General features: G+C 40.6%; 1 protein-coding gene across 1 annotated transcript; it reads left to right on the top strand.

The window, feature by feature from the left end:
* On the top strand, window positions 1-23740 carry NAPG (NSF attachment protein gamma). Its single transcript, XM_059409178.1, has 12 exons — window positions 1-163; window positions 4461-4528; window positions 6522-6606; window positions 7361-7378; window positions 8037-8067; window positions 11048-11157; window positions 11273-11339; window positions 11620-11690; window positions 17496-17574; window positions 19445-19524; window positions 20288-20417; window positions 21498-23740. The coding sequence occupies exons 1-12, from the start codon at window positions 108-110 to the stop codon at window positions 21636-21638; spliced, it is 936 nt and encodes a 311-aa protein (XP_059265161.1). The 5' UTR covers window positions 1-107; the 3' UTR covers window positions 21639-23740.
* The last annotated feature ends 1039 nt before the right edge of the window (window positions 23741-24779 follow it).

Raw genomic sequence — 24779 nt, 5'->3', positions numbered from 1 at the left:
GGCCCCCGTAGCGGCGGGGCTACGGCACCGTCCCGGCTTTCACCTCGGCGTTCCCACGCCTCCTCAGCCGGGCTCTCCCCCTCCTCGTCAGGGCCCGGACCTTCGAGATGGCAGCTCAGAAGATAAATGAGGGGCTGGAGCATCTCGCCAAAGCAGAGAAATAGTGAGTGGGCGTCTCAGACAGGGTCCGCTGGGTCCGTGCCCCAAGATGGCCTGGTCCGGGAGTTGGAGGGAGGGCCCGGGAGAGCGAGCCCTGAAGGCGGTGGCTTCCCGTGGGCTGCGGCCTGGGGGCCGGGGCGGGGCCTGCTGCACCTCCGGAAGCGGACTGGGTCTCCCCGCCGGAAGTCGTCCCCACTCTCTCCTGGGGTCTGTGGGCTGGAGGCTCTGCTCCTTTTGGTGTGGGCACTCCGGACCGCGTGATCCGTGGCGGCGACTGCCCTGTGCACCCGGAGAAAATCGCCTTGCTGAGAACCAGCGCTCTGAAAGACTCTCGCGTTGGGAAAGGGGATACAGATGTACCCTGAAAATTCCGGGGGGCTTTTGTCGCGTCCTAGTATTCGGGTCCTGGGGTTTGCGCCACCTCAGTCATTTTATGTGTCTCCCAAGCTTCTGATACCGTACGTAGTAGGCACCCAACAGATATTCGCGGAATTGAACTGATCCTCCCCAGTCAGGCCTTTGAACACTCCCCTCCTCCTCAGTGTCATTACTGCAACGAATTTTTATTCGGCAGTTAGAGACCGTAAAAAGTCTGTGTGGTGCTGTGTGTTAGATGCTTTATACCTGATCTGAGATCTTTACAACTTTCGACCTACAGAAGAGGTGAGGCCTGGACAAGCCTTATGATGACTTGCCCAAGGCCGCACAGTTGAAAGATGGCAGCGCCAGTTTTTGAACAGGGGAAGAAATTCCAGTTCTTTTTGTTATACTGTATTACCCCTTCCAGGCAGTGTGTAAGATCCTGGAGCTCTTTTGGTGCAGGAGATTCCTACAACAATCTTACTTTTTTTTTTTTTTTTTTTTTTTTACTGGGAGCAAACATAAAGGTATTAGGATAGGGGCGCCTGGGTGGCTCAGTGGGTTGAGCCGCTGCCTTCGGCTCGGGTCATAATCTCAGGGTCCTGGGGTCGAGCCCTGCATCGGGCTCTCTGCTCAGCAGGGAGCCTGCTTCCCTCTCTCTCTGCCTGCCTCTCTGCCTACTTGTGATCTCTCTCTGTCAAATGGATGAATAAAAAAATCTTAAAAAAAAAAAAGTATTAGGGTAGTTTGTTTAATAAGGACCATAATAAAGCTGTGTTAACTTTGCTTTGGTAGAATGCGCGTGGGGGGGAGAAGTTTATTCTGTCTGGTGGAATTGAGGAAGATTTCCCAGAAGTGGTATTTTGGAACAGGGCCTTGGAAAATAGGAGATTTTTTTAGACAGAAGGCAAATCCTATGAGACAGAATCTATGGATAGGACGTCGTATATCCACAGGCCAGAAAGTATGAGAGGAGAATAGTTAATGTAGAGTAGTTGAAGTGCCAGCGGATGAGCTAGAGCAGAGAAGTTGGGGTCCCATCATGAAGGGGCTGCTCCTCAGATGGTCCTGAACCTTAGCTTTTCTGGGGATCATATAACCAGTGGGACCGGGTTAGGTTTTTTTGTGGTGAAGGAAGTGCAGCAGCAAAATGGAGAATGTACAGTGGGAGAGGAAAGTGAGAACTTTGGCATATTCAGTAAGTGTGTCTTTGACCCAGCCACTGGGGTTATTAAGGCAACCAAAAGTAGTCCTTAACTCAGGAGCTTAGAATTCACAGGCGGGCATACAAGTCCTCAGATGAGTAAAAATAAAATACTAAATGTTAGAATAGAGGTATGCAGTTTCAGTGGGTATACAAAGTAAGGAAGAATTAATATCCTCAAGGTGGGAGAAATGGAAGAGAAGGGCAGGCAGGAAAGGTGAATTTCCATGAGGGTTTAGTAGGCTCACGATGAGGGTTCAAATTAAAGTAACAATACAAGGGGCCTCTGAGTGGCTCAGTGGGTTAAAGCCTCTGCGTTCAGCTCAGGTCATGATCCCAGGGTTCTAGGATCCAGCCTTGCATCGGGCTCTCTGCTCAGCAGGGAGCCTGCTTCCCCCTCTCTCTGCCTGCCTCTCTGCTTACTTGTGATCTCTCTATCAAATAAATAAATAAAATCTTAAAAAAAAGAAAAGTAACAATACAAGGGGTGTCTGTGTGACTCAGTCTGCCTTTGACTCACGTCATGATCCCCCAGGTCCTGAGAACAAGAGCATGGTGTCTCTTGGGCTCCGTGTTCAGCAGGGTGTCTGCTTCTCCCTCTGCCTGTTCCCCTGCTCGTGCTCACTCTCTTTCTCTGTTTAAATAAATAAAATCTTAAAAAAAAAAAAAAGCAACAATAGAAGAGGCAAGATTGGATGACGTCTGTCAGATAGAATTGGTAGGCTTTAATGACTTGACTGGATATGGAGGGAAAAACTTGACTCTTAGGTTTCCAATTTAGGAGATGACGTGGAGAGGAGACCTTTAGCTAAGATAGGGGATATTGAAGTGTGAACATGATGGGCAGGTAGGGATGGGGAAGGTGGGTATTGGGTTCAGGCTTGAGTGTGTTATGTTTGAAGTGCCTCTAGACAGAGTTGTTAGTAGATGACAGGAAAAATGAGCCAGGAGCTTAGGAGAGAAGAATGGGTTTTTCTCTGTTTTCTAGTGGTAATATGGTTCAATATTTCCAGATAGTTTTGTAATTTTAATCAAGCCCCTCTAGCAAATAGTGGTTTTGTGGGTTTTGGTCCTATGGAAATTGGTCTGTTGAGCTCAACAGAATTTCCTTATTGACTCTTGACCAAAATATCAAAACGACTAAGAGAGCCATTAAATTAACTAGAATGCCTTCTCTCTTTCTTATTAGAGGTGTTTAGTTGACTGGGGATGATTTGCTATATTTTAAAATCTCTAGTTCTTTCCATGTGTAGCATGTTAGACAACTGACTGTATTGTGTTTTGGGTGGGGTTTAAGAAATTATGTTAATATATAGATTATAATGAACCCTTAGGGTAGGGGTGGGGGATTAGAATTTTGTTTGTAGATTAGAATTTTGTACCCAGTTTTGTGGGTTAGACTGCTATTTAAGGATTTTATTTTTCTGAGCAATAATGTTCTTGGTAAGCTTTAAAAATTGCTCACACGTTTGGATCCTAGTATATATGCAAACACAGATGTTAAATATACTTTTTTAAAAAAATTTTATTTATTTATTTGACAGAGATAGATAGCACAAGCAGGGGTGAGAGAATGGGAGGCAGGCTCCCCACTGAGCAGGGAAATCTATGCGGGGGCTCCATCCCAGGCCACTGGAATCATGACTTGAGCTGAAGGCAGATGCTTGACCAACTGAGCCACCCAGGCGCCCTGTTAAATATGTTTAATTGCCAAAAAATGTTGCTTAAAAGTTAGAACTTCTGGGCGGTTCACACAACTGTCACAAACAAAGGCGTACTTTTGAGGGCTATTGGGGATTCTGTGTCTTTCAGTTAAGGTGCTCCTTTGAAGCACCTTACGGCGTTACATGTAAGCTGGCTTTCACTAATTGCATTGAAATTTGGAATTTGAGATGGCATTTATTTAGCAGTTCTTAGGCGCACCTAAGTTTGATGGTCACTGGGTTACTTTACACTGAAAGTTTGAAATTATTTAAAAAAAAAATAAAATATTAAAGAAAGAGCAAGTAAGATAACGACTCAAAATTGATGGTCTTTTGCTTTGACATCTGATAAACCAGTAGTGATCCTGGAAAGCAGCTTCTATTGTTTTCATAACATTCTCATCTTTCTGGCTACGCTTCCTGTTCACTGGTGGCTAATTCTGAACCTGGTTTGCTGGCTTCCTGTGTCGTTGTCCTAAACGTTTGTATTCTGCAATCTTGCAGGTCACTCTCTTAAGATCTCCCTGGTAGATCTTAGCTAGGTCCCTGGTGTGGCATACACTAGTGGTTCTTAAGTTAATAACTCGAGCCTCTCCTGAGCTTCTGTCTCAGGAATCCAACTGCTTGCTTGATGCCGTGCTTCAGAGGGTCTCAAGCTTTAATGCACCTCAGGGTTTGTTGTACCCTGATGGCTGCTGCCACCCTGGAGTTTGTGGTTCTGTAGGTCTGGGTCGGGAGAAGTTTACATTTTTAGCACATTTCCTAGTAATGCTGGCCCGGGGACCATGCACTAAGAATTTTTGCTGTGCTTGGCTATTATGCAGACATTTCAAAAGGAGAAAATCACGTCTGTGATACAGAGAGGGAAAATGGTGAGCCTGTTTCATTGTAAATGAATTTGGGTGGAGGTGGGCGGGGTGGGGACTTCGCACAGGTGTCTTTTAAAAAATCACCTACAAAGCCATTAAAGCAGGATTCTGACTTAAGAAATGTGGTTGGGAACGTCAGTTGAATGTGTCTTCTTTTCATTTTAGCCTGAAAACTGGTTTTTTAAAATGGAAACCAGATTATGACAGTGCCGCTTCTGAGTATGGAAAAGCAGGTACGTGTGATGGTAGTCCTGTGACTCCAGTATGTAGTCTTAACATAGGCTGAGAACTACGTCTTGGCAAAATACTTACACTTCATGCTTTCTGTGAGATTTTAACAGTTAAACAAACCTGCCCAAGCCCTTGCTTTTCTCCCAGTTGTTATTTTCAGCTGTGTTGAGGGCTGAGTTAGAGATCGGTGACCTGCAGCTCTCTCGTGAGAGCGGTGGTGGGGAGGGTTGGCAGTAGATAGCTGCAGGTTTTTCTCCGCTGTTTGTGTATTATTCTTGAACTTTAGTCAGTTGCATACTATTTCCAGGAGTTTTTGCCATAGACCTCTATTACACTTCCTATAATAGAATAAAGATTTTTCTTTGTTAACTTTTTATTTTTTAATTTAGCCTTATTCTGAGCAGATCTGCAAATTCTTTGTGTGTTTGGCACATGTTTTTTTCAAGAACTGCACTTTTGAGATAGGCTGATAAATGTTCGTGAAGTGTTAAGCTATATAAATATTTGAATAAATTTATCTGTATATAAGATAAAAATAATCTGCAATATGCAACAGAGAAGGACCTTACTAAAAATTTAGCATTTACTCATGAAATGACAGCTTTCAGCATATGCATCATTATTTGGGATACAAAGCATAATGCAGTGTTTGAAGTACTCTGAACACATTTGCAGTTGTGTTCCAGCACCGCTCAGATCACGTTTGTTAGCCTAACACAGAGACCACCTACATAGTGTGCTTTTAGTAGACTTTAGTTTCAGTATGCTGCCAGAGAATAAAGAAATCAGGTAAATAGAAAGCTAATGAGTCTTTAACACTTAAATTTAAATCCTGACTAAATTCTCTCTGTCAAATTATGCAAATTATTTGTCCTATTTAAAAGAAAAATTATTAAAAGTTCAAAGTTCATGTGGATTCTATGGACACCTTACACAGGAACGCTTTTGTAACTAGGGACAACATTTTGCAAATCTCGTGAGGGAAATTTATCACAGGTTTGTTTTACAAGCATCTAAGACCATGAGTTGCTTTCATAAATACATATTTCAGGTCATATTTTCCCATTAAATCATCCTTTGTTTATTTTCTTTAAGGGGTTATGCAAAATATATTTAATCATTAAAATCATTTTTTAAAGCAAAATGTGAAAGTCCAGGGATGAAAATAGTTCAATAGTTTGTTTATTTTCAATGTTTTATTAAAGAGAATTTTAAGAGTTTGAGTTTAAAAAAATTTTTTATACAGTATCCTTTTTTACTTATTTGTAAACAACTCTTAGCAAGTTTTCCAAAATCTGGAAGATCCTATTTTAGGGTCACTCCTTATTGTTTTGCCCTGGTAATGACATTTTTACAACAGTGAGCAATATATTTTAGCTCTCTGGACACTGGAGATGTCATTTACATAGAAACCCACTAAACAGCATAAAAGCTTTATGTAAAAGAAATGCATTATTAATATTTTAGGCATTTATTTAAAGATTGTGCCAAAGGAGGGTTTATTTTACAAATGTTGAATGTATTTATTGGTCTTCCATTTCTAAATAATTTCAAAGATGGAATAAGCTGTAGCTAAAGTGCTGTTTTTATGATTAAATGTGAAACTGGTGAAGTAAGGTGCTGTCTTTAGGGACAGGACCTGTTCTTTCAGAGTATTGGTTTGACTGATGCAATCCTAGTTTCTCAAAGCTTAGGTGCTGCTGTTAAAAAGACTTGGTTTTGCGTGGAAGCGGCAATGATTTATTGCCAGCAATATACAGTTTGACAGAACAAAACACCAGACTTTTGAAAGTACTTCTAAGTTATTGGTAATCAAAAAGTTGTAAGAAAATTCTTTAGGACAAAGTAGCATTGTATAACACTTAACACATTTGATTAAAATAAGGGTATTTTCTAATGCTTCCTACATGATGCAGATTTTGGTAACGATTGATTGGAAGTTTTTTTAACAATGGACTAGAAAGTCTGTTTTGTGTTGTTATTGTTCTGTTTCAGCTGTTGCCTTTAAAAATGCCAAACAGTTTGAGCAAGCAAAAGATGCCTGCCTGAGAGAAGCTGTTGCCCATGAGAATAACAGGGCGTATCTTTTTCAACCTTTATAAAGAAATTCAACAATTTGATGATTTGGACAGAAGCTCATTGTTTTCTTTTGTTAGAAATTTGCTACATGTGGACTACAGTGCTATTAAATTAGAAAATTAGAAATTAGAAAATTAGAAAAATTTTGTATTTAGACTCTGAAGGAGCATTTACAGAGAGACTTTTAATCATAAGGTTCACACTGTTTTGCAGAGCTGTATTTGAGAGTTTATTTCTTTTGTTTCTGCATTTGCTTGATGCTGGTTTTCCTTGGGATGAAGTGAGGGAAGTACATAGGTGCTGAAAATGAAACAGTAGTGGAGGTATTAGAAATATATAAACTGCTCAATAAATATTTTAAAAATATAGTCTTTCTTAGGTATTTAAAGAAAGATTTTTAAATATTTTAAAGCAATAAATTTTCCTGACGTATTTTAAAACTTACTAAGTAAAAAATGTCAATTTTATCTCATTTCCAAATTATGGTTATAATAACTTTGCATTACAGTGACACTTTTCAGATTAATGGTCAGTAGACATAGCTTAAAAATCTATGTGGTGTTTCCTCAGTGTTTTTGTGAATTAGGTAGTTGTGAGAGACATCAACAGGTGTGAAATGCTTGCTTCATCTGATTGTAAGATTTGTCTTTTAGAACCAGCAAGGGGAGATGACCATGTTTTTTAAATAGTAGATCTTTGGAAACTGTTGATTCGGTTTTTTTTTCCTTAATTTTGACTTTGTTACATCCATTCAGTCTTTTTCATGCTGCCAAGTAAGTAAATATTTTCCATTTTTTTCATGTATTTAGAGATAATGTTTTAAATGTTGTTTTTCCATAGGTCAGTAAATTTTTTCTAAGTTATAAATCCATTGATAGTAAATTATTTTGTATCGATTTAAATAAAATAATCATTTCCATTTGTTTTGGTCTTTACCTGACCCTTAGAAACTAAGTGCCTCCTAACTAAGTTATACAGTGTTTACATTCAATTCACCAAATATTTTTAGGACTATTTTCTCCAATAACCTATGAAGAAACAAGTAAGTTAGAATTTTTTTTCTCCCTCTTTCTTGATAGTTAATAATAGCCCTTGTGGAGACAAACAGTCTTTCTCCTGCTTTTGTGGAGGGTATTTACTTGTTTCAAAACTTGGATATAGGTTTGCAGATAGAAAGTCCTTTAACCTTTCTGAGATTTACTCAATTTTGCATCTGCAAAATAAAAATCCCTTTAACTCAGTTGTCTGTTGTTTCCAAGGCATCATTGCTCACGAAAATGAAAAGAAAATAAAATGTTATTAAAAACCTAAAGCAATATGTAGTGCCTGAGCCAGTTTTAATTGACATAACTTCTCATATCTGTGGTAGAAGGTTTCTCCTCCCCCTTATTTCATTATCATCTCATCTGAGAAATTGTATTCTCTTTGCAGAGCTTATGAGCAAGCTGGCATGATGTTGAAGGTCAGTAATGTGCCACAACTGTTCTGTAGGTAAAATAAATTAATAACTACAAGGTGTTAAAGTAAATTTGTGTGGAGGTTGAAAACTCTCCTAGCTGTAAGGTGAGAGTTGGTAAGATTTCTTTTCCAAAGTAATGCTAATCAGACCCAAGGGTACATTGTATGTGTCTTGATAGGGAGTTTTAAAGGTGAAATTTAAGAGAATGTATTGAGTAAGTTTCTAAGCTTTCTACCAGGGGACTGTTGCTAGACAAAAAACTATGTGAGAGATTTCCCTACTTCTGAGAACTTCAGGACATTGTAATGTAGTAAAAATTTACAAATATATGTATTTTTTACTACCCTTGGGTTATAGAAAGAAGAAATATTTGCTTGTTTTATAAAAGTTGGCATTGGCTATTTAATTCTGATTCTTGTTGAGTGAAATAGTTTGGCTCATGTACCTGAGCCACTTTTCATATTTCTGCTTCTTAAAAGCAGGCTGGGAATTGATATCCTGTTGTGGTAAGAAAAAACGTTACTTTATGGCATTTAATGACATTCACTCTCCCAAGTATGCCAAGTAGCAATTGAAATCGAACATTTCCTTTCCATTTTTATGTTCACTAATGTATTAAAAGCTATCTGAATTATTTATTATAAAGCGTTGTTTTAAGAATTTGCACTTTAGTATAACTTGTTTTTTTTTTTTTTTAATTACTGTGACTTTTATAATCTTGCTGATATTTTTTTAAGTGGTCATTGTAGAACATGCCAAAAAATGTTAGTAATGTATTTAGGTTTTTTTCCCTTCTAGTTATTTTTCTACGTACATACATTTTCACATATATACACACATAGATTGAGATAATGCTCTACACACAGTTCTCCTGCTCTTTACATTTAACTTTTTAAATGCTGATTTTCTACTGTCATTTAAAAAACTACTTTGATAATATATATCAACGGCCTTGAGAATTTTCATAGCCAAGAATTCCAATTCTGTGACTCTCTTGTAAAGAGATAGCAAAAATTGATGTGTAAAAATGTTTATTGCATATTGCTTAACAAAAATGGCAGTTTCTAAATTTTTAATAATAGGATATTTAAGTGTATTTTGATGCTTCATTATAAGAAACTGTTACATAGCCATTGGAATAAACCTTTTCTGGATAAAATGTACAACCAGGTGGATATTAAGTAATGCACGCCAGGTTATCAGCAGCAGTTTCTCAGCAACTAGCATTTCTTTTGTAGCCAAAGGAGCTAGGTATGTGCCCTGACCTTCTGTTGTCCCCGTTCCCCCTGAGAACTCCTAGGAAGCTCCCAGATGGCTCTTGTCGTCTTGGTGTACTTTGTGCTTATTATTAGGATACATTCCTTTAAGGTACAAAAATGCGGGAACACTGTAATATATAATCCTCACAGCTTCAGTTTATATTCTAACAGCTGTGCTAAGACTTGAGTCTTCATCAAAAGTCTTTATAATTTCCATTGCTGTAGTGTCTGTTTAATTTGAGAATTTGAAGGCACTACTTTGAATGAAGAAAAAATAAACCTAGTGGATAGGGGAGAAGACAAGAGAAAATGCTTTCTGGTATGCTCTTATATTTATATTAAATGCCTTTGCACAGTCCTCAACAGCATTAGAGGTCCTGAGCTACGTGGCCCAGTGTCAATTCTGTGGGTTCAAATTTCCATCAGATTGTCATACAGACCTTGATATTCATCCCCCAGCAAGGCTTAGGACGTGATAGTATGTAGAAGGAGGCAGAGTGGAAGACACCGTTTGGACCAACCTCTACAGCTGTTAGATTTTATATCTTGTTTGCTCCACAGAAGTGGTAAGGTGACGAAAGCACACAGACCACAGAAAATAGGCATATTTTTATTGTCTTCTTGATGATTTTGGCATGCTACAAGAACGTGGTGAAGCATATAAAATAGTGTAACTTTTAAGAAGACAGCCCATCCTTTTTTACTCCATAACTAAATAACAAAAAAGTTAAATGTGCAAGTCAGTAAGAGTGAGACCAGCCAGTTTGGTATCATAAAGAATTTGTCAACTCAGGTACTGAATAGTCAGACTTGAAAACAACCCTTGAGCTGTCGATATGGAGCCTTCTTTAAGATCTAGGATGGCAATTCCAAGTAGATAATGTCTATAAGCTTTGTCTAGCTTTTAAATGACTTTTGTTCCTTTTTTAAGAAGAGTTTTGATATGGAGATGTTGTAAGGACCACAGGATATCGAGATCTGTGATTTCATAGTAAGACACAGAGTTGGTGTGTTGGTGGCACTCGTCTTGGAAGAGTGCTGCAGGCTCAGATGAGCTCAGGGCATGGAGAGTAACTGGTGTGCAGGAGGTGGGCCCAGGTGTGGAGGGCAGTTAGGAGTGGGGAGATGTGCGGCCGCTGCCAGGAGGCATCATGCCTCCCAGGACAGCTGCTCTTCAGCCCCAACCCACAAGCCTACTGATGTCTTAGCTTGTGATCTTTTTTAAAAGTAGGAAGCCATAGAACAGAACCTTTGTGAAAGGATCTGATTTCAAACTACTGAAGCAAGATGCACTTGGAAATGAGGTACAGCCCTTGAGCTGCCAGTTCAAAGCCATGACCATGAGCTTTATATGTGGTAGGGATTCAAAGCCATTGCCATGAGCTTTATATGTAGTAGGGACTCAGTAAACACTCAAAGAATTACAAATCTTAGAAAACAAGTTAATAGCAAGCATTTTGGTTCTACCATTTGTATAGTTCTTCTGAAATTCTAAAGTGATGAACTCAGTGTAGAAATTAACCAATACCTTTTTAGTTTGGCTGAAGGAGGCTTTGATGGGGAACAGTAACCATGTGAAGGTATTTCATCTTAAATATATTTGTTGTTGTATAACATTGTGAATCATCTACTTTCATGAATTAGGAATAAAATGAATTTCAGTTTGTTAATGTTACATTTAAGTTGATGCATTTACTGCTCTGTCCTGTATCCTTTGCCTGAAGGAGATGCAGAAACTCCCTGAGGCCGTTCAGCTGATTGAGAAAGCCAGCATGATGTACCTAGAAAATGGCACTCCCGACACAGCAGCCATGGCATTGGAGCGAGCCGGCAAGTGAGTGTGGACACAGCTCTCTGCATAGAAGCCCTTGGCTGTTTGTCTTACTAAAGACCTTTGAAAAATAAGTTTTCTATTTCTCATATAAGTCCCATTTTCTTGTCTACTATAGGCTTATAGAAAATGTAGATCCAGAAAAAGCTGTACAGTTATATCAACAGACAGCTAATGTGTTTGAAGTAAGTTTGAATTTGTTTTCCTTTGTATACTTAGAGTGTTCAGATCCACAGCATGTAGGAAAATAGAGAAATGCCGTGGCTGCTTTGTAAAAATTTTCTGTGCTCATAATTCAACTGTATTTTTTGATTAGTGAATAAAATGGATTAACAGCTTTGGTATTCCACCCCTCCCCCCGCCATCTTGATCAAATGCTGTTACTTATTTATCAAATAACTATTGGGAGGAAAAAAGATTCCTAGATTAAAGCAGCCAATAGTTTCTTCTCTTTGATTCCTTCAGAATGAGGAACGCTTACGACAGGCGGTTGAATTACTAGGAAAAGCCTCCAGACTGCTGGTACGAGGACGCAGGTAAGATTTCCATAACCGTGTTCCTGTGTGTCCAGGTAACCCTTCGGTCCCCATTTGGAACTGTGAAGTGATTTGGGGAAAGGCTTGTTAATCTTTTTGGTGTGAGCCATAGGCACACCGGGCTGCCTAGCAGAAAGAGTGAGGTCTACAAGGTAGAATATTAAATATCAGAATTTGCTGTTTTTCTTAATCTGATGCCAAAATGTATCATGCATTGTGTTTTTATTGGTTACAGTCTGGCTGGGCAGCACGAGAGCAGTTTTTTTCATGTTATTAGGTTAAGTTACAATGTGTTTTTCTTGAGGAGAAATATCTGTATAAGCATAGATAACAAGCTACCCTAAGTGCTCACCCACGAAAACTGACAGGTTCTTGCCCGCCAATCAAGTAGTGTCTTTAAATAGGGTATTTGGTGTTTGTTTTTTCGTCCTTTCAACATATGACTTAAGGCATTAGTAGTTGGACCCCAGAAACCTAGAATCCTATTGATTTTTCCTTTGTTTTTTACTTTACCTTAATTTAAGCTTAGGAAACATTTTCTGCCATTCATAAAATTCTGTTTGCCAAGATGTCATTTAGTTGTATTTAAGGTAAACAAAGAAAACTCGAAGTTTGAAGATAGGTTTTTTCATTAACATGTGTCTCTACTTCCCTAGTGACAGAAGAGATGCAAGATAATTCTGTGAAGGAACCAAAAAACAAATGAATAAAGAATCTATTGACCCCTCTCTGAGACTGAATTAAATGTTGTCTTAATGAGGACTACAGATTCTAAAATAAAGTGGCATCAGAATAAATAATAGAATTAGTAACTCGTGCATGTTGGTATTTAGATGGACTATTTCATAAGACTTCGTTACACTGATTTGGTTTTTTTTGTTGGTCTAAACGGAATAGTGCTTTTATTTTGTTTTTAAATTAGGACTTTTGTATTAAGCCATGAGTCATAATTTAATTTATACATATCAGCCTTGGGTCATTACCTTTATCTGTCTTAATTCTCTTGGCTTCCTAGAAATCCAAACAACTGGAATGCTAACTGTGGCAATTCTCAACTTATAAATGGTGGTAGAGTAAGTTCACGTTAGTCCCTGAAAGTGTGTCTTTCATTCTTTCTTTCTTTTTTTGAAATTTTATTTATTTATTTGAGAGGGAGACCGAGATAGCGAATGGGAGAGTGAGTGAAGAAGAAAGGGAGAAGTAGGTTCTCTGCTGAGCAGAGAGCCCGACATGGGGCCCAATCCCAGGACCCTGAGATTATGACCTGAGCCGAAGGTAGACGCTTAACCAACTGAGCCACCCAGGCGCTCCGCTGGAAGGGTTTCTTACAAAACCAGAGATGTTTGTGGTGATGGTCCCAGGTGTTACAGAAAAGCTGAACTTTAAAATAGTTCCTAGAGTCTGACCCTTTGAGCAGGGTTTTACACATGTAGAAACAGGGAATGGTATCCTGAACTTTACTAATTTTAGGGCAGACAGGCACGTTCTGACATACTTTCATCTCCTTTTCTCATCCACTCCCCTAATGGTCCTCCCCTGAGTTCCCCAGTGTCTTTTTAGGGCCTGAGTCCCCTTAACTACTGAAGGCCTAAGAAGCGTAAGTTGGAGGTAGGGGCAAAAAGTAAGCCTCCCCTCTGTATAGGCAGGGACTCTGCCTCCGCTTTCCTAGGGTCTTTCTGCTTTTGCATCTGCTCCGCTTCTGTTTTCCAGACTGAGATTATCTAAAGCTGGGTTGTAGGGGGAGTAGCAAAGGGGAGGAGGGGGGCCAGGACCTCCCCAGGATGGTAGCTGAGCAGTGTTTTCCAGCTACACAGTCATATTCCTCTGGAAAGCTCCACCATGGAGTGGTGGTAGCCACTGTCATTCCCAGAAGGTACTGATTGCTTGTAATGTGTGTAATGAGAACCATTATTCTAGAACAAATGCCAAGTATTATTCACAGTTGTGGAGAGTGGTATGGAGATGCTGGAAAGGTGGACATTTGTAAATCTAGGGCAACCAGTGCATCTTTTATTTACTTTGTGAATTTGTTTTTTGCTTTTTTTTTTTCATTTTTAGTAAAAATGCATTGTAAAATGATAGTATTTCATGCAATGTTTTGAAAAAAAATTACAGAAATAATTCAAGTTGTATAATATAAAAATTGATATAAATTTATTCAGCAGTGTTAAGGAATCTGATATTTGAAAACTACCACTGGGTATGAATAGTATGAAAGAATTATAAATCAGCTGTCACATGATTTTTTTTTTTTTGCTATTTTATTTTATTTATTTATATTTTTAATAATTTAAAAATTTTTTTATAAACATATAATGTATCATTAGCCCCAGGGGTACATGTCTGTGAATCGCCAGGCTTGCACACTTCACAGCACTCACCATAGCACATATCTTCCCCAATGTCCATAACCCCACCACCCTGCCTCCCGCCCCGGCCACCCTCAGTTTGTTTTGTGTCACATGAATTTTTGTAGTGCAGAGTGAGAAAGACCTGGAGGATTTTTATTAATAGATAACTGAGAAAATTTATGTGATATTTGAGTATTTTGAATATATATTATCCTTATAATCTTAATTGGGGCTGCCATTTGTCTAAAAGAAAACAGTAATTTTGTGCTTTCACAGAAATATCTAATAGCATAGTATGCAATTTAAAATTTTATGTTTGTTACGTTGAGATAATATGCTTATATTTTTACAGTAATATTTAATGCTAACTTAACAGTAGTTTATAACTAGTGTAGCAAAATTAAATAACCTATTTAATATGTTTGTGTTAGTCTCCTGCTCTTCCCCCATTTTCAGAGAGCCATAATTCAAAAGTGAGTCAGACTTAATTAGGTTGCATCTGTGGGGTCTTAAATCAGTCCGTACCAGTGCCCTTGTTCCCTCCCTGAAAAGGCCTTTCCGATTGATCTAAGCAGAGACTACATTCCTATGCCTTCCAGAGAAGTTTTGTGGCAGCTGAGCTGGTTGACAACACTGTGTGGTTAGCACTAGGTAACCAAATCCAGAGCTTTCCAGAGCTTTGTCATGATTCCCAACAAGGGGGAGAGTCTGACTTCTCTGTCATTTAACCACTCCCCCAACCCCAGCTGACTCCCCACTTCTAAGGCTCTCAGACTCTTACCAGTTGACTGAGACAGTCACTAGATACTAAACTTAGGGAGGCCTGAGTATGTGTTATGTGGACTAGGTACTAGTTTAATCCTGTATAATTACTGGGTTTCCATCTTACTTAATTTTGTCCTGTCCATTGTCATGCCAAGGTTTATTGGGTTGATAAACTTAGTTGGCAATATGATGTGGGCTGAAAGTTTTATAGGTAGCTAAACATATGTTCCAGACTTTAGGAGGCAGTTGGGGCCAGAGGATGGGTTTTGAGTCATGGTGAGGGAGATATGAAAGCTGGGTTGTATGAAGTCCTGTGACAATTTCCTGTCGTATGCACATAATTTTTGTGGGCCTTACATTTTAATTACAGGAAGATAAAAACAATTTATTCTTTTTTTAGCAAAATCACATGTATTTTATTTTGTTAGGAGTATTAAGAATTACCTCTGGGTTTCATTATAATAACTTATGAATAATTTCCTGGATACAGTTGAAAACAGTTGGCTTTATATGTCAGTTTCATGGACTTTTAGTCAAGCTCATTGATTTTTTTTTTTATTACACGTAAATATTTCTCTTAGATGGCTGTTTTGCTCGCTAGCTGTTAGCACATGGAAATGCTATTTTTATGCCAAGGAAATAATTAAGTCATGTGGGAAGAATGCAGACTTTATACTTAAATATATGAAAAATTCAAAACATTAAGATTTCTACTAGAATGATGTCATCTGGATGTTTATGTCCCGGTATAATGTTTATAAAATAGTCTGGGATAAGCTCATGGTCATAATTACAAATGATACAGGTATATATAATCCTTCATATTAATTTCCTTTTCTGTATGACAAATAATCGCGAACCTAACAGCTTTAAACAGTATCACTTACCGGCTCCCAGGTCTACAGGTTAGAAGTCCAGGCCCAATATAGCTGGGTCCTGAGCTCAGGGTTTCACCAGGCCGGACCCAGGCGTCTGGTCTGGTATGACTGCCATCTTATTCTAGGCTCACTGGTTGTTGGCAGGATTCCTTTCCTTGCAGCCAGAGGACACATACCCATGTTTTCTCGTTAGCTATTGGCTAGGGGCAGTTCTCAGCTCTAGAGGTGCTATAGCCTGTAGATCCTTGGCCTGTGCCCTCCGGATGGTTTATAAGATGGCAGTTTGCTGCTGCTTCGAGGTTAGTGACTCTCTTGACTTTCAATCCCTGATCTTTGAAGACCTCACTGATTAAGTTAGCCCCATCCAAACATTCTCTCTGCTTTGCTTGAGGTCAGTTGAGGATTGTCCTCACAAGAGTGAGTTCCATCATAATCAGAGATTGTGCCCGCGTTCAAGAGGAGACTGTACAAGGAGTGTATATGAGGAGCAAGAATCTTGGGGAACAATCTTAGAAGTCTGCTACCATGCCCAATTTATAAACTGGCTTTGTTCCCAGAATTTAAAGACTTTTTTTTTTTTTTTTTAAATTCATTTGACAGACAGAGATCACAAGTTGGCAGAGAGGCAGGCAGAGAGAGAGGCGGAAGCAGGCTCCCTACTGAGCAGAGAGCCCGACGCGGGGCTCGATCCCAGGACCCTGAGATCATGACCCGAGCAGAAGGCAGAGGCTTTAACCCACTGAGCCACCCAGGCGCCCCTGTTCCCAGAATTTAGCATGTTGATCTTTGGAAATTCAGAATGCATTTCTCCAGTAAGCCTTATTGTATGAGGTAGTAAGTTACAAGGGCACGGTCCACAAAAATTCAGTTCAACTCCTTTGAGTTAAACCAAGCCATACCATGTGTGTGTGCATATATGCATGTGCACAGATCTTAATTATTCACAGAAAAGTGTAGTATAACATTTTTATATTTTAATATAATCACGAAAGAGCTTTCCCCCCTGCTGCATCCTAACAGTGCAGACAGCTTTTGCCATTTTGGCTTTTGGGGTCAGAGAGATGAGTGAGGCCTACACACTTTCTTTAGATACAGGTCAGACGCCAGGAAGAGAGTCCCCAGACAGGGACAGTGATACACCTGTACGAAGAGGTGAGGAGCTGCTTAGGGTGTGCTGGGCTTGAGTGGAAGGGGAAGGGCGAGGGCCTTGGAGGATTGGGGGAACAGTGCTAGTGATGCCTTTCCTCTTCGTCCTGCCACCTGAGTGGGATGGAAGAAAAAGAAAATGGGTGAGAGGCCAATGTTGGGGATGAAAGGTAGATGTTTTCTCTGGGTCACTGAGGCTGCAGTGGAGATTCTGGCAGTGAGGACAGAGTGGGGGAGGGAATTCTCTAGCAGGTAGGCAGTGCTCTTGGGGGTCTGGATGGCTTTATTGGAAGGAAAGAACTCTGGGATGATTAAATCGGGGCTTTTCTAATACTTTTCACAAAAGTTTGCAGAGCGGTTTGTTGTTGAGTTGGCTAGATGCGCATTAATGGATGGTCTTTACCAGACTTAAACTACTCCATTTGAAGTAACCTGTCCTTGAGTTCTTCTGTTTTTTGTCTGTTTGCTTGATGCATGAACAGGCACATCAGGAGTTTAAAAGATAAGCCAGATGTGCAGAGCTCATGGAAACTGTGTTGTAGAGCAATTGCTAAAAATGCCTGATACCTTCTTACTTTTGCCAGAATCTGTAATAATAGAACAGTGATCTCTGTTTGAGAGGATTTAGAGCTGCCTTACTTGACATTTCTTCATTTTGTCTTTAGGTTTGATGAGGCAGCACTTTCTATTCAGAAAGAAAAAAATATTTATAAGGAGATTGAGAATTATCCAACTTGTTATAAGGTATGTTTTGAAAGTGCTTATTTTTGGCTTTATATTTGTTAATTTTTCATATTGGTGTAGCTATGTGTGTAAGACTGCAGTCCACGGATATTTTAAAAAATAATTTTGGCTGAGATGGAGTAAGCCCACTATAGCCTATCTTTCCTGCTGATTACAACTAAAACTTCTGGATAAAATACAAAAACTTCTGAACTCTGAAAAATAAAAGCAGGAGGAGTGAGCACTTGGAGAAGCGGCCATTACAGGAGTGGGTTTCCAGCATTTTCCCTGTTTTTTCTTGTGGCTTTCCTTGAGAGAAGCCCCCAGTCATGGAGCTGGGCAGCAGAGGCTCCAGCAGCTATAATGCCCAAGGAACCCATCTATCCGAAACTGGGGGGACTGGGAAAAGCAGCCTCCTTGTCTTCTCTTGTTTCTCCCCTGGCTTTGCTCTGAGGGTGAGCCCTAGTCATGGAGCAGCGACTGTGACAGTGGTGCAGCAGATGAAACACCGCAGGAGGCTGAATCTCTTTGGTCAGAGGAGCTAGGACAATGAGCTAAGAGCAAGGAGAAAGACCCAGGAAGGAGGGGAAGGGAATCTCAAGTGTGGGTATGAGCAGGTGCCCACACAAGTCCTGGGGTTACCCTCCAGCTCTGCATGTGGCAGACAGACCCAGAGCAGCAGAGCATAGGCTTTGAGAGTGGCAGTAAGATTTGATCACTACCCAGGACTCCCAGCTCCCTGGCAGCACTCTTGCTTGGAGCTGAGCCGCAGCCGCCAGCAGAGGCCCTGAAGACTGGAGCGGCCGCCCGCCACAGGGGCGCAGAATCTGCATCTGAGCCTGACTGCTGGCTTAACCTGCTGAAAGCGTCCACACTCTCCTGAGAATCGTAACAGAGTCTATGCAGCAGAGCGCCTACAGTGTCTGGGGTACTGTCCCAGAACACCCAGCATGATTGAGTCAGGAAAATAGCACCAGTTCCCAACAGAAGACAACCAGTGCCAACCCAGAGATGACCCAGATGTGGGAATTACCAGGTCACAACTTCAAAGCTCCTATCTTAACTATTCCATGAGATGCGAAAGTAAACAGATGAATGGATGAAAGGACTGTGTTTTTGTTTTGTTTTATTTTGTTTTAAATAGAAACTAAAAATGAACTAAATGAGAAATTTGAAACTGAAAAAGCAAATGTCTGCAGTAAAATATTGGATGATGGAGATGATAAAATGTTCAGTGAACTTAAGGACAGATCAATAAAAGCCATCTGAAAAATAAAGAAAAAAAGATCGAAAAACACCTTTTGAAGAGCTGTTTGCCAATAAGATCTTACCAGTCACATCTTTGGTCTTATTAATGCCTTGATTGGCTTATAAATAGTATTGTCCCTCTTATCTCAAGTTTTTATTTGTTCATTCACCTTTTTCCTATTATTAATAGGAAATATATTAATTATATTAAATAAATATATTAATTTTCCTATTAATAATTCTGAAGTGTTGTGGAGTCACAGGTGCTGCTTCAGGATTTCCCTTTTGAAGATTAAACCCATATAGACAGTTAAGAGAGATTTTCTTTACAACATGTGGTGGTTGTGTGCTAAGTTGTCTTAGTCGCTGTGGTCCTCAGACTGGCAGTATCGGGACCACCTGCGAGCAGTCTCAGGCTCGTCTCGGAACCCCCCAGACTACAGTCTGCATTTAACAGGGTGGTTTGTGTGCTCAGCGGAATTGCCGCGGGGTGTTCTCGCTCACGTGTCCTGTGGAAGTTCCTAAGAATTTATCAATCTCTGTAGATAAAACAGGACTCTTAAAAGTTAAATTCCAGATGTCAGGATTGACTTTACTAATAAATAGATGTCAGTTTGGACCATAATCCCCTCTTTTGTTTTAGAAAACAATTGCTCAAGTCTTAGTTCATCTCCACAGAAATGACTACGTGGCTGCCGAGAGGTGTGTCAGGGAGAGCTACAGGTAAGATGTTGGCAGCCCTGCCGGACTTCTGCTGTGTAAACATTTCTATTTCTCAGTGTAAGGTCACTGCTCAGACAGCTGTTCTTGGCCATGAAGCTAGTTTTGGTTTTTAATAAATTTCATAGTGGTGGGAGGACTCACTTACCATTTCAGCAGGATTTTTACAAGTTGGGATCTTTCCTGTGTTTTTCTCCTGGGAATTTCGTGGGAGTGAATGACTAGAATGATTTTGTTCCCTTTGCCTTCTGAGAAAAAAAAAAAAGAAACAAAAAAAGAGTCAAGAAATGTTCTCAGATTACATGTAATAGGAAGATCATTTCTTTTTTTCTTTTCTTTTTTTTAAGATTTTATTTATTTATTTGACAGACAGAGATCACAGTAGGCAGAGAGAGAGGGGGAAGCAGGTTCCCTTCTGAGCAGAGAGCCCAATGCGGGGCTCGATCCCAGGACTCTGGGATCATGACCTGAACCAAAGGCAGAGGCTTTAATCCACTAAGCCACCCAGGCGCCCCTGGGAAGATCATTTCTTGTTGGAGGTGTGGTCCAGTCGGGGCACTTGTTGACATTTCGGCCTAACTCTTTGCTTTCGGGCCTGTCCTGTGCATTGTGGGATGTCTGGAGCATCGCAGCTGCTAGCCGCTTGTTAACAAGACTGTCTCCAGCTATTGGCAAACACCTGCTGGGGGGCGGGAGGCAGAACCCCGGGGGATGGGAGACAGGACCCGGGGGGCAGGTGGAGCCCTGTGACCCGCGTTTGCTGTAGCATCCCAGGGTTCAGCGGGAGCGAAGACTGTGCTGCACTGGAGCAGCTTCTCGAAGGCTATGACCAGCAAGACCAAGACCAAGTCTCCGAAGTATGCAACTCGCCGCTTTTCAAGTACATGGACAATGATGTAAGTGCCTTTTGTCCTTCCTTTTGACAGGTGGAGGCTTCTAGTGAGATGATTTTTCTCCTATGGACTTGTGAGATTTCCCCCTCTATTTTATACCTCCAGCCACTGCTTACAAAGGCATGTGGCATTGGCACTGAATTTGACCGCAGGCTTAGACATGTCAGTGAGGCGCATGTATAGCCATTTCTCTCACCAACTAATGGTGTTGACTGTATGTGTCTATTTTTTAACTGGGCTCCATGTCTCAGCCTCTCCTACTACCCCTTGACCTCTGAAGGTTCCTTACTTTAAGTGTATTTTAGGCTTCCCTGTCTGAAAGAGGCTTATTGGGTAGTGGCCTTTGTAATTCCTTAGACTTGTTGGAGGCCCCCTGCTGTGACAGCTGGTTGTGTGATGCCAGTTAGTAATGAAGTCTCTAAACCTCCAATAACTTATTGTAAGCTGCTGGTCCCTGTCCTGCCAGCCTGTCCTACGTATTAGAGTGGTCTGCCTGTGAGAAACGGCCTCACATGCTGCTGTCTGCAGAATGTGAGCTGTGACTCTGACTTTTCAGTAGACTTCTGAGCCCCTGTTCATTTGATTTGGTATCAGATCAGCTTGAGATCTTGAGTGTTGTTTGGTTGGTTGATTTTGTTTGTTTGTTTTTCTGTAAGGATGTATGTAGAAGGAATCTGTTTTTGTTTTTGTTTTTTTTCCAGATATAGTCTTATGTAGGCTTTTGTAAGTGATTATTTTTAAAGACTTTGTCCCTAGTTTAACTCTTCATTTACTCAGCAGATCTTTATTTTGTAGGCACTGCAAGTATTACTTAACTCTGTGTGTCCTGATTATCTCCCATTCCTAAGTGTGGCACATAACTGAAGTTTTTACCAGTTGTCTACCTGTCATGTCCTGGTCACAGGCCATCTGATGGCGGTGCAGTCGTGAATTCCGTTGTGGTGGTTTTTCCATCTAAATGGTCATATTGGTTTTCCTGAGGTAGAAAATGAAGATTTGTCTTTTACAGATCGCTGCTGTTGAAAGGGGGAGTGTTGAGATTCGGGTTACGGGGCTATTGAGAACATGCTTTGTCATTGACAGTATGCTAAGCTGGGCCTGAGTTTGGTGGTCCCAGGAGGGGGGATCAAGAAGAAATCCGCAGCACCACAGGCTAAGTCAGAGGGTGCCACCGCTCCCACTGCGGAGGAAGATGAAGATGAGTATGCGGGAGGCCTGTGCTAGGATCCTGCTCTGCCGCAGAAAGGAAGAGAAGAATCCTGACACACCATTCACAGACTTGGACCTTGTCTAAGGGGATCCAGACTTCATTTCAGTCATGGTTTTGAAAATGCTAATAAAGACTCCATGTTTAGTCTTCATTTCCCTAAGTACCCATTATGAGAAAACACTTTTTTTCTTTCCATAAGAGCCTTTCTAAGATACCAGCAGGAATTAACAAAAATATACTGTCACATTTTAATACAGTTGATTTTTAAATTTGCAAGCCACCAATTATGTTCTAAACAAAAGGGACACTAGGGATAGAAATTCTTTTCTCTTGGGCTTTTGTGATTTATTGTTACAGAATTTTCTTTGTGTTTTATTTAATAATTGCTGCTAAAAGTGAAGTTTACTCAGTTAAAGTAGTATTTTAAACTTTTTTGAAAAGGAAGTTTATCCCCAGTGATATTAGATACATTTAGATGATCAAATCTTGAAATCTCTTCGGAGGTAAGATTGGGACAGGATGCTGTTTTGAACCTTACACTATTGTTTAGCCCAATAAAAGGTACGTTTGAAGTCTTATGTGTAAGCTGAAAGTTTTGAAGCTATATTCAACTCCTTTTTGAAATCCATTTTTTTCCACCTAAAAAAACACATGGCGGCTGTCCCCAAATGCATTTGGTTCTTGGCTAAACGGGAACTAATGAGGACTGTTGTGCGTTCTAACAAAGGGATAATGTTCCTGTCAATCTAGAATATAGACCTTTCTTCCCTCCAGAATAATTTCTGATTCATCCAGAGCTGCAGCAGGACAGTAACGTGATGGCAGTGCTGTGTATACCGCAGACGCGTAGCTGGAAAGGGAAGAACTGTTTCCGGAGTGCTTCTGTTGAGGGGAGTGAGCTGCCAAAATGTCAGTCCTCGTAGGTATTTGTAGAAGGCTGTTCGAGAAGCATTCCTTTTTCGCTCATGCGGCTCTGCCTCCCACAGTGGTCCTCGGTGGTACGCCCGTCTGCCTCTGCCTGGAGCCGGCCTGCCAGAGCCGGTGTGCAGTGTGCTGCTCCCTGAAGACAGCAGGGCCCATCGTGAAGCCTGGTTTTAGCCCCAGCTGGTTCTGAGGGAGAGGAGGGCTCAGCCAGGATGGCCGCCTCTATGGCAGGTGCGCTGGGCAAAAGTCATTATTGAAGATCTGATTTAAGACACTAACAAACTTAATGCTTTGATTCCTCGCATTACTTGCATAGCTCTGCGGGGAGCAGCTCATTTTCAGTAATTGTACGGAGACGAACGTTGACCAGTCCCAGCAAGGCCGCATGTAGACGTGTGCACTGAATGACGTGCTCGCATTTCCGAGAGCCCGCCATTGCTGCTGCACCCGATAGATCCCGTCGGAAACTTCGGGAGTCTCGAGGTCATGCTCATGTGAGCTAAGCAGCCATATGTCTAAACAGATTTGGCAGCGCTTAAAAGGTATCTTCGACCATTTGTTGATAAATTATTTGTTTATAGACTAAAGTGTTAAGTTTTACATATTAGAAATAAGGAGTGATTGAGTGCATTCTGTACCAGCAGGGCAGCTGACCCGGAACAACATGGAACGCTTTATTTCTTTCAAGTGCAGCCTCTTCCCGCCTCCCTGCCCACACTTAGGAACTAACGAGCGAGACTTAGGGCTATTCCTTTGACGGCAGGGTTATTCTGTGTGGTGTCCAGGAAAGAGCCCTTGTTCCATCTTCATGCACTTTATTTTTCCATGTACAGAAGTCTTGATCCTGACAGTGTGGTCAGGAGTGGGAAATGTGTGTTTACAGCAGGAAAAACTTTTCCAGAACTCATGTCATCACTTTTACCAAAGTGGAATCCTGCATGAATACGCTCAGAATCGAATACTCAGTGTTCTGTTATAAGTGAAATCAATCTAGAAATATATTTAATATATTGAATGTATTTGTACATAGGCAGAGTAATATGGTATTTGTGTATGGAATCTGTGCTTCCTATTTTTTCCAGTTCTTTGATGAGTCAATTTTAAATGTGTTGCTCTGAAAATGTAGATTATTGCTTCTATGACAAGATAATTATGAAAATAAAATCTGAAACGATAGAAGTATGATTTATAACTGTCACTCATTTTGCTTTGCTTATTTCCTTTTTTCCAAGGACACATTCTTAATTATTTATGTGATTCCAGCTGTGTTATACAAGGATGGTGTTTGGTTCTCTGCAATGATATGCTGTGTTCTTTGGGAGTCAGTTAAGTACCTGTAGTAGTTACTTTAAACTCTGAGCTTTAAAGAGACTGATCACCCAGTTACTACAATACTGTGCTATCTGCTACTTGGTGAGATGGGAGATTTTATATATCTTTCAAGAGAATCTTTCATTAAGGGAGATGATGGAAAGTCAAGTGCCTTGCTTCCAGGATGGACCAGTTATTGTGGAGGGAGACTCTTGAGTTCCCTTTCCCCTGCCACTCAGATCCATAATGGTCCCTCGTCTGTCCCTGAGGGTGGGAGCCATGGAGCCCTCAGGTCCCCTGCGATGCACCTGGGGCAGGAATGAGATCAGTTTTAGCTTCCAGAGCATGTACTAGGGAATGTCCCAGGGTTTGGACATAAGTTGACTATGAATAATTATTCAAGAAATGTTTAATATATTTATTTATAGTTTATATTTGTTATATTTAAGAATATAAGCTGGAGTAAGGCACATTTTGCTGTAAAATGTAATTAGTTGGTCTTTCAGAAGCACGTAGGACCTTACTGTTCAGAGTTGAAGGAAGCCATATTGTGTGGTGCAGGCGAGCCGGGGTCCTGGTCCCACCTGCCAGCGGGATTCCAGCTGACGGTGCTGGATCTTGGGCAAGCTGGTCTCTTCACTTAGCCGCAGGAGCGTTATGGCGCCCACTTAACGGGGGGCTTTGAGGACTAAATGAGGTCACAAGTGCAAAGCACTTAACTGAGTCATTTTCATATAGTAGGTTCTCAGTGATGAATGAAATCATGAACTCTGGGAGAGAAAAATTCAGTTAATAGTTCCAATTTTGATAGCCAAATTTTGTTGGGAGCTTACACATTTCAGATTATAGTGTAAGTCATTTTATCTAAGACCTCATTTGATTTTCTTCATGGCCCTGTCATAACTGAGAACAAGGCTTTT

This window comes from Mustela nigripes, chromosome 8 (genome assembly GCF_022355385.1).
Source record: "Mustela nigripes isolate SB6536 chromosome 8, MUSNIG.SB6536, whole genome shotgun sequence".
In the NCBI taxonomy this organism is placed as follows: Eukaryota; Metazoa; Chordata; class Mammalia; order Carnivora; family Mustelidae; genus Mustela; species Mustela nigripes.
This window is presented reverse-complemented; position numbering and strand designations above follow the sequence as displayed.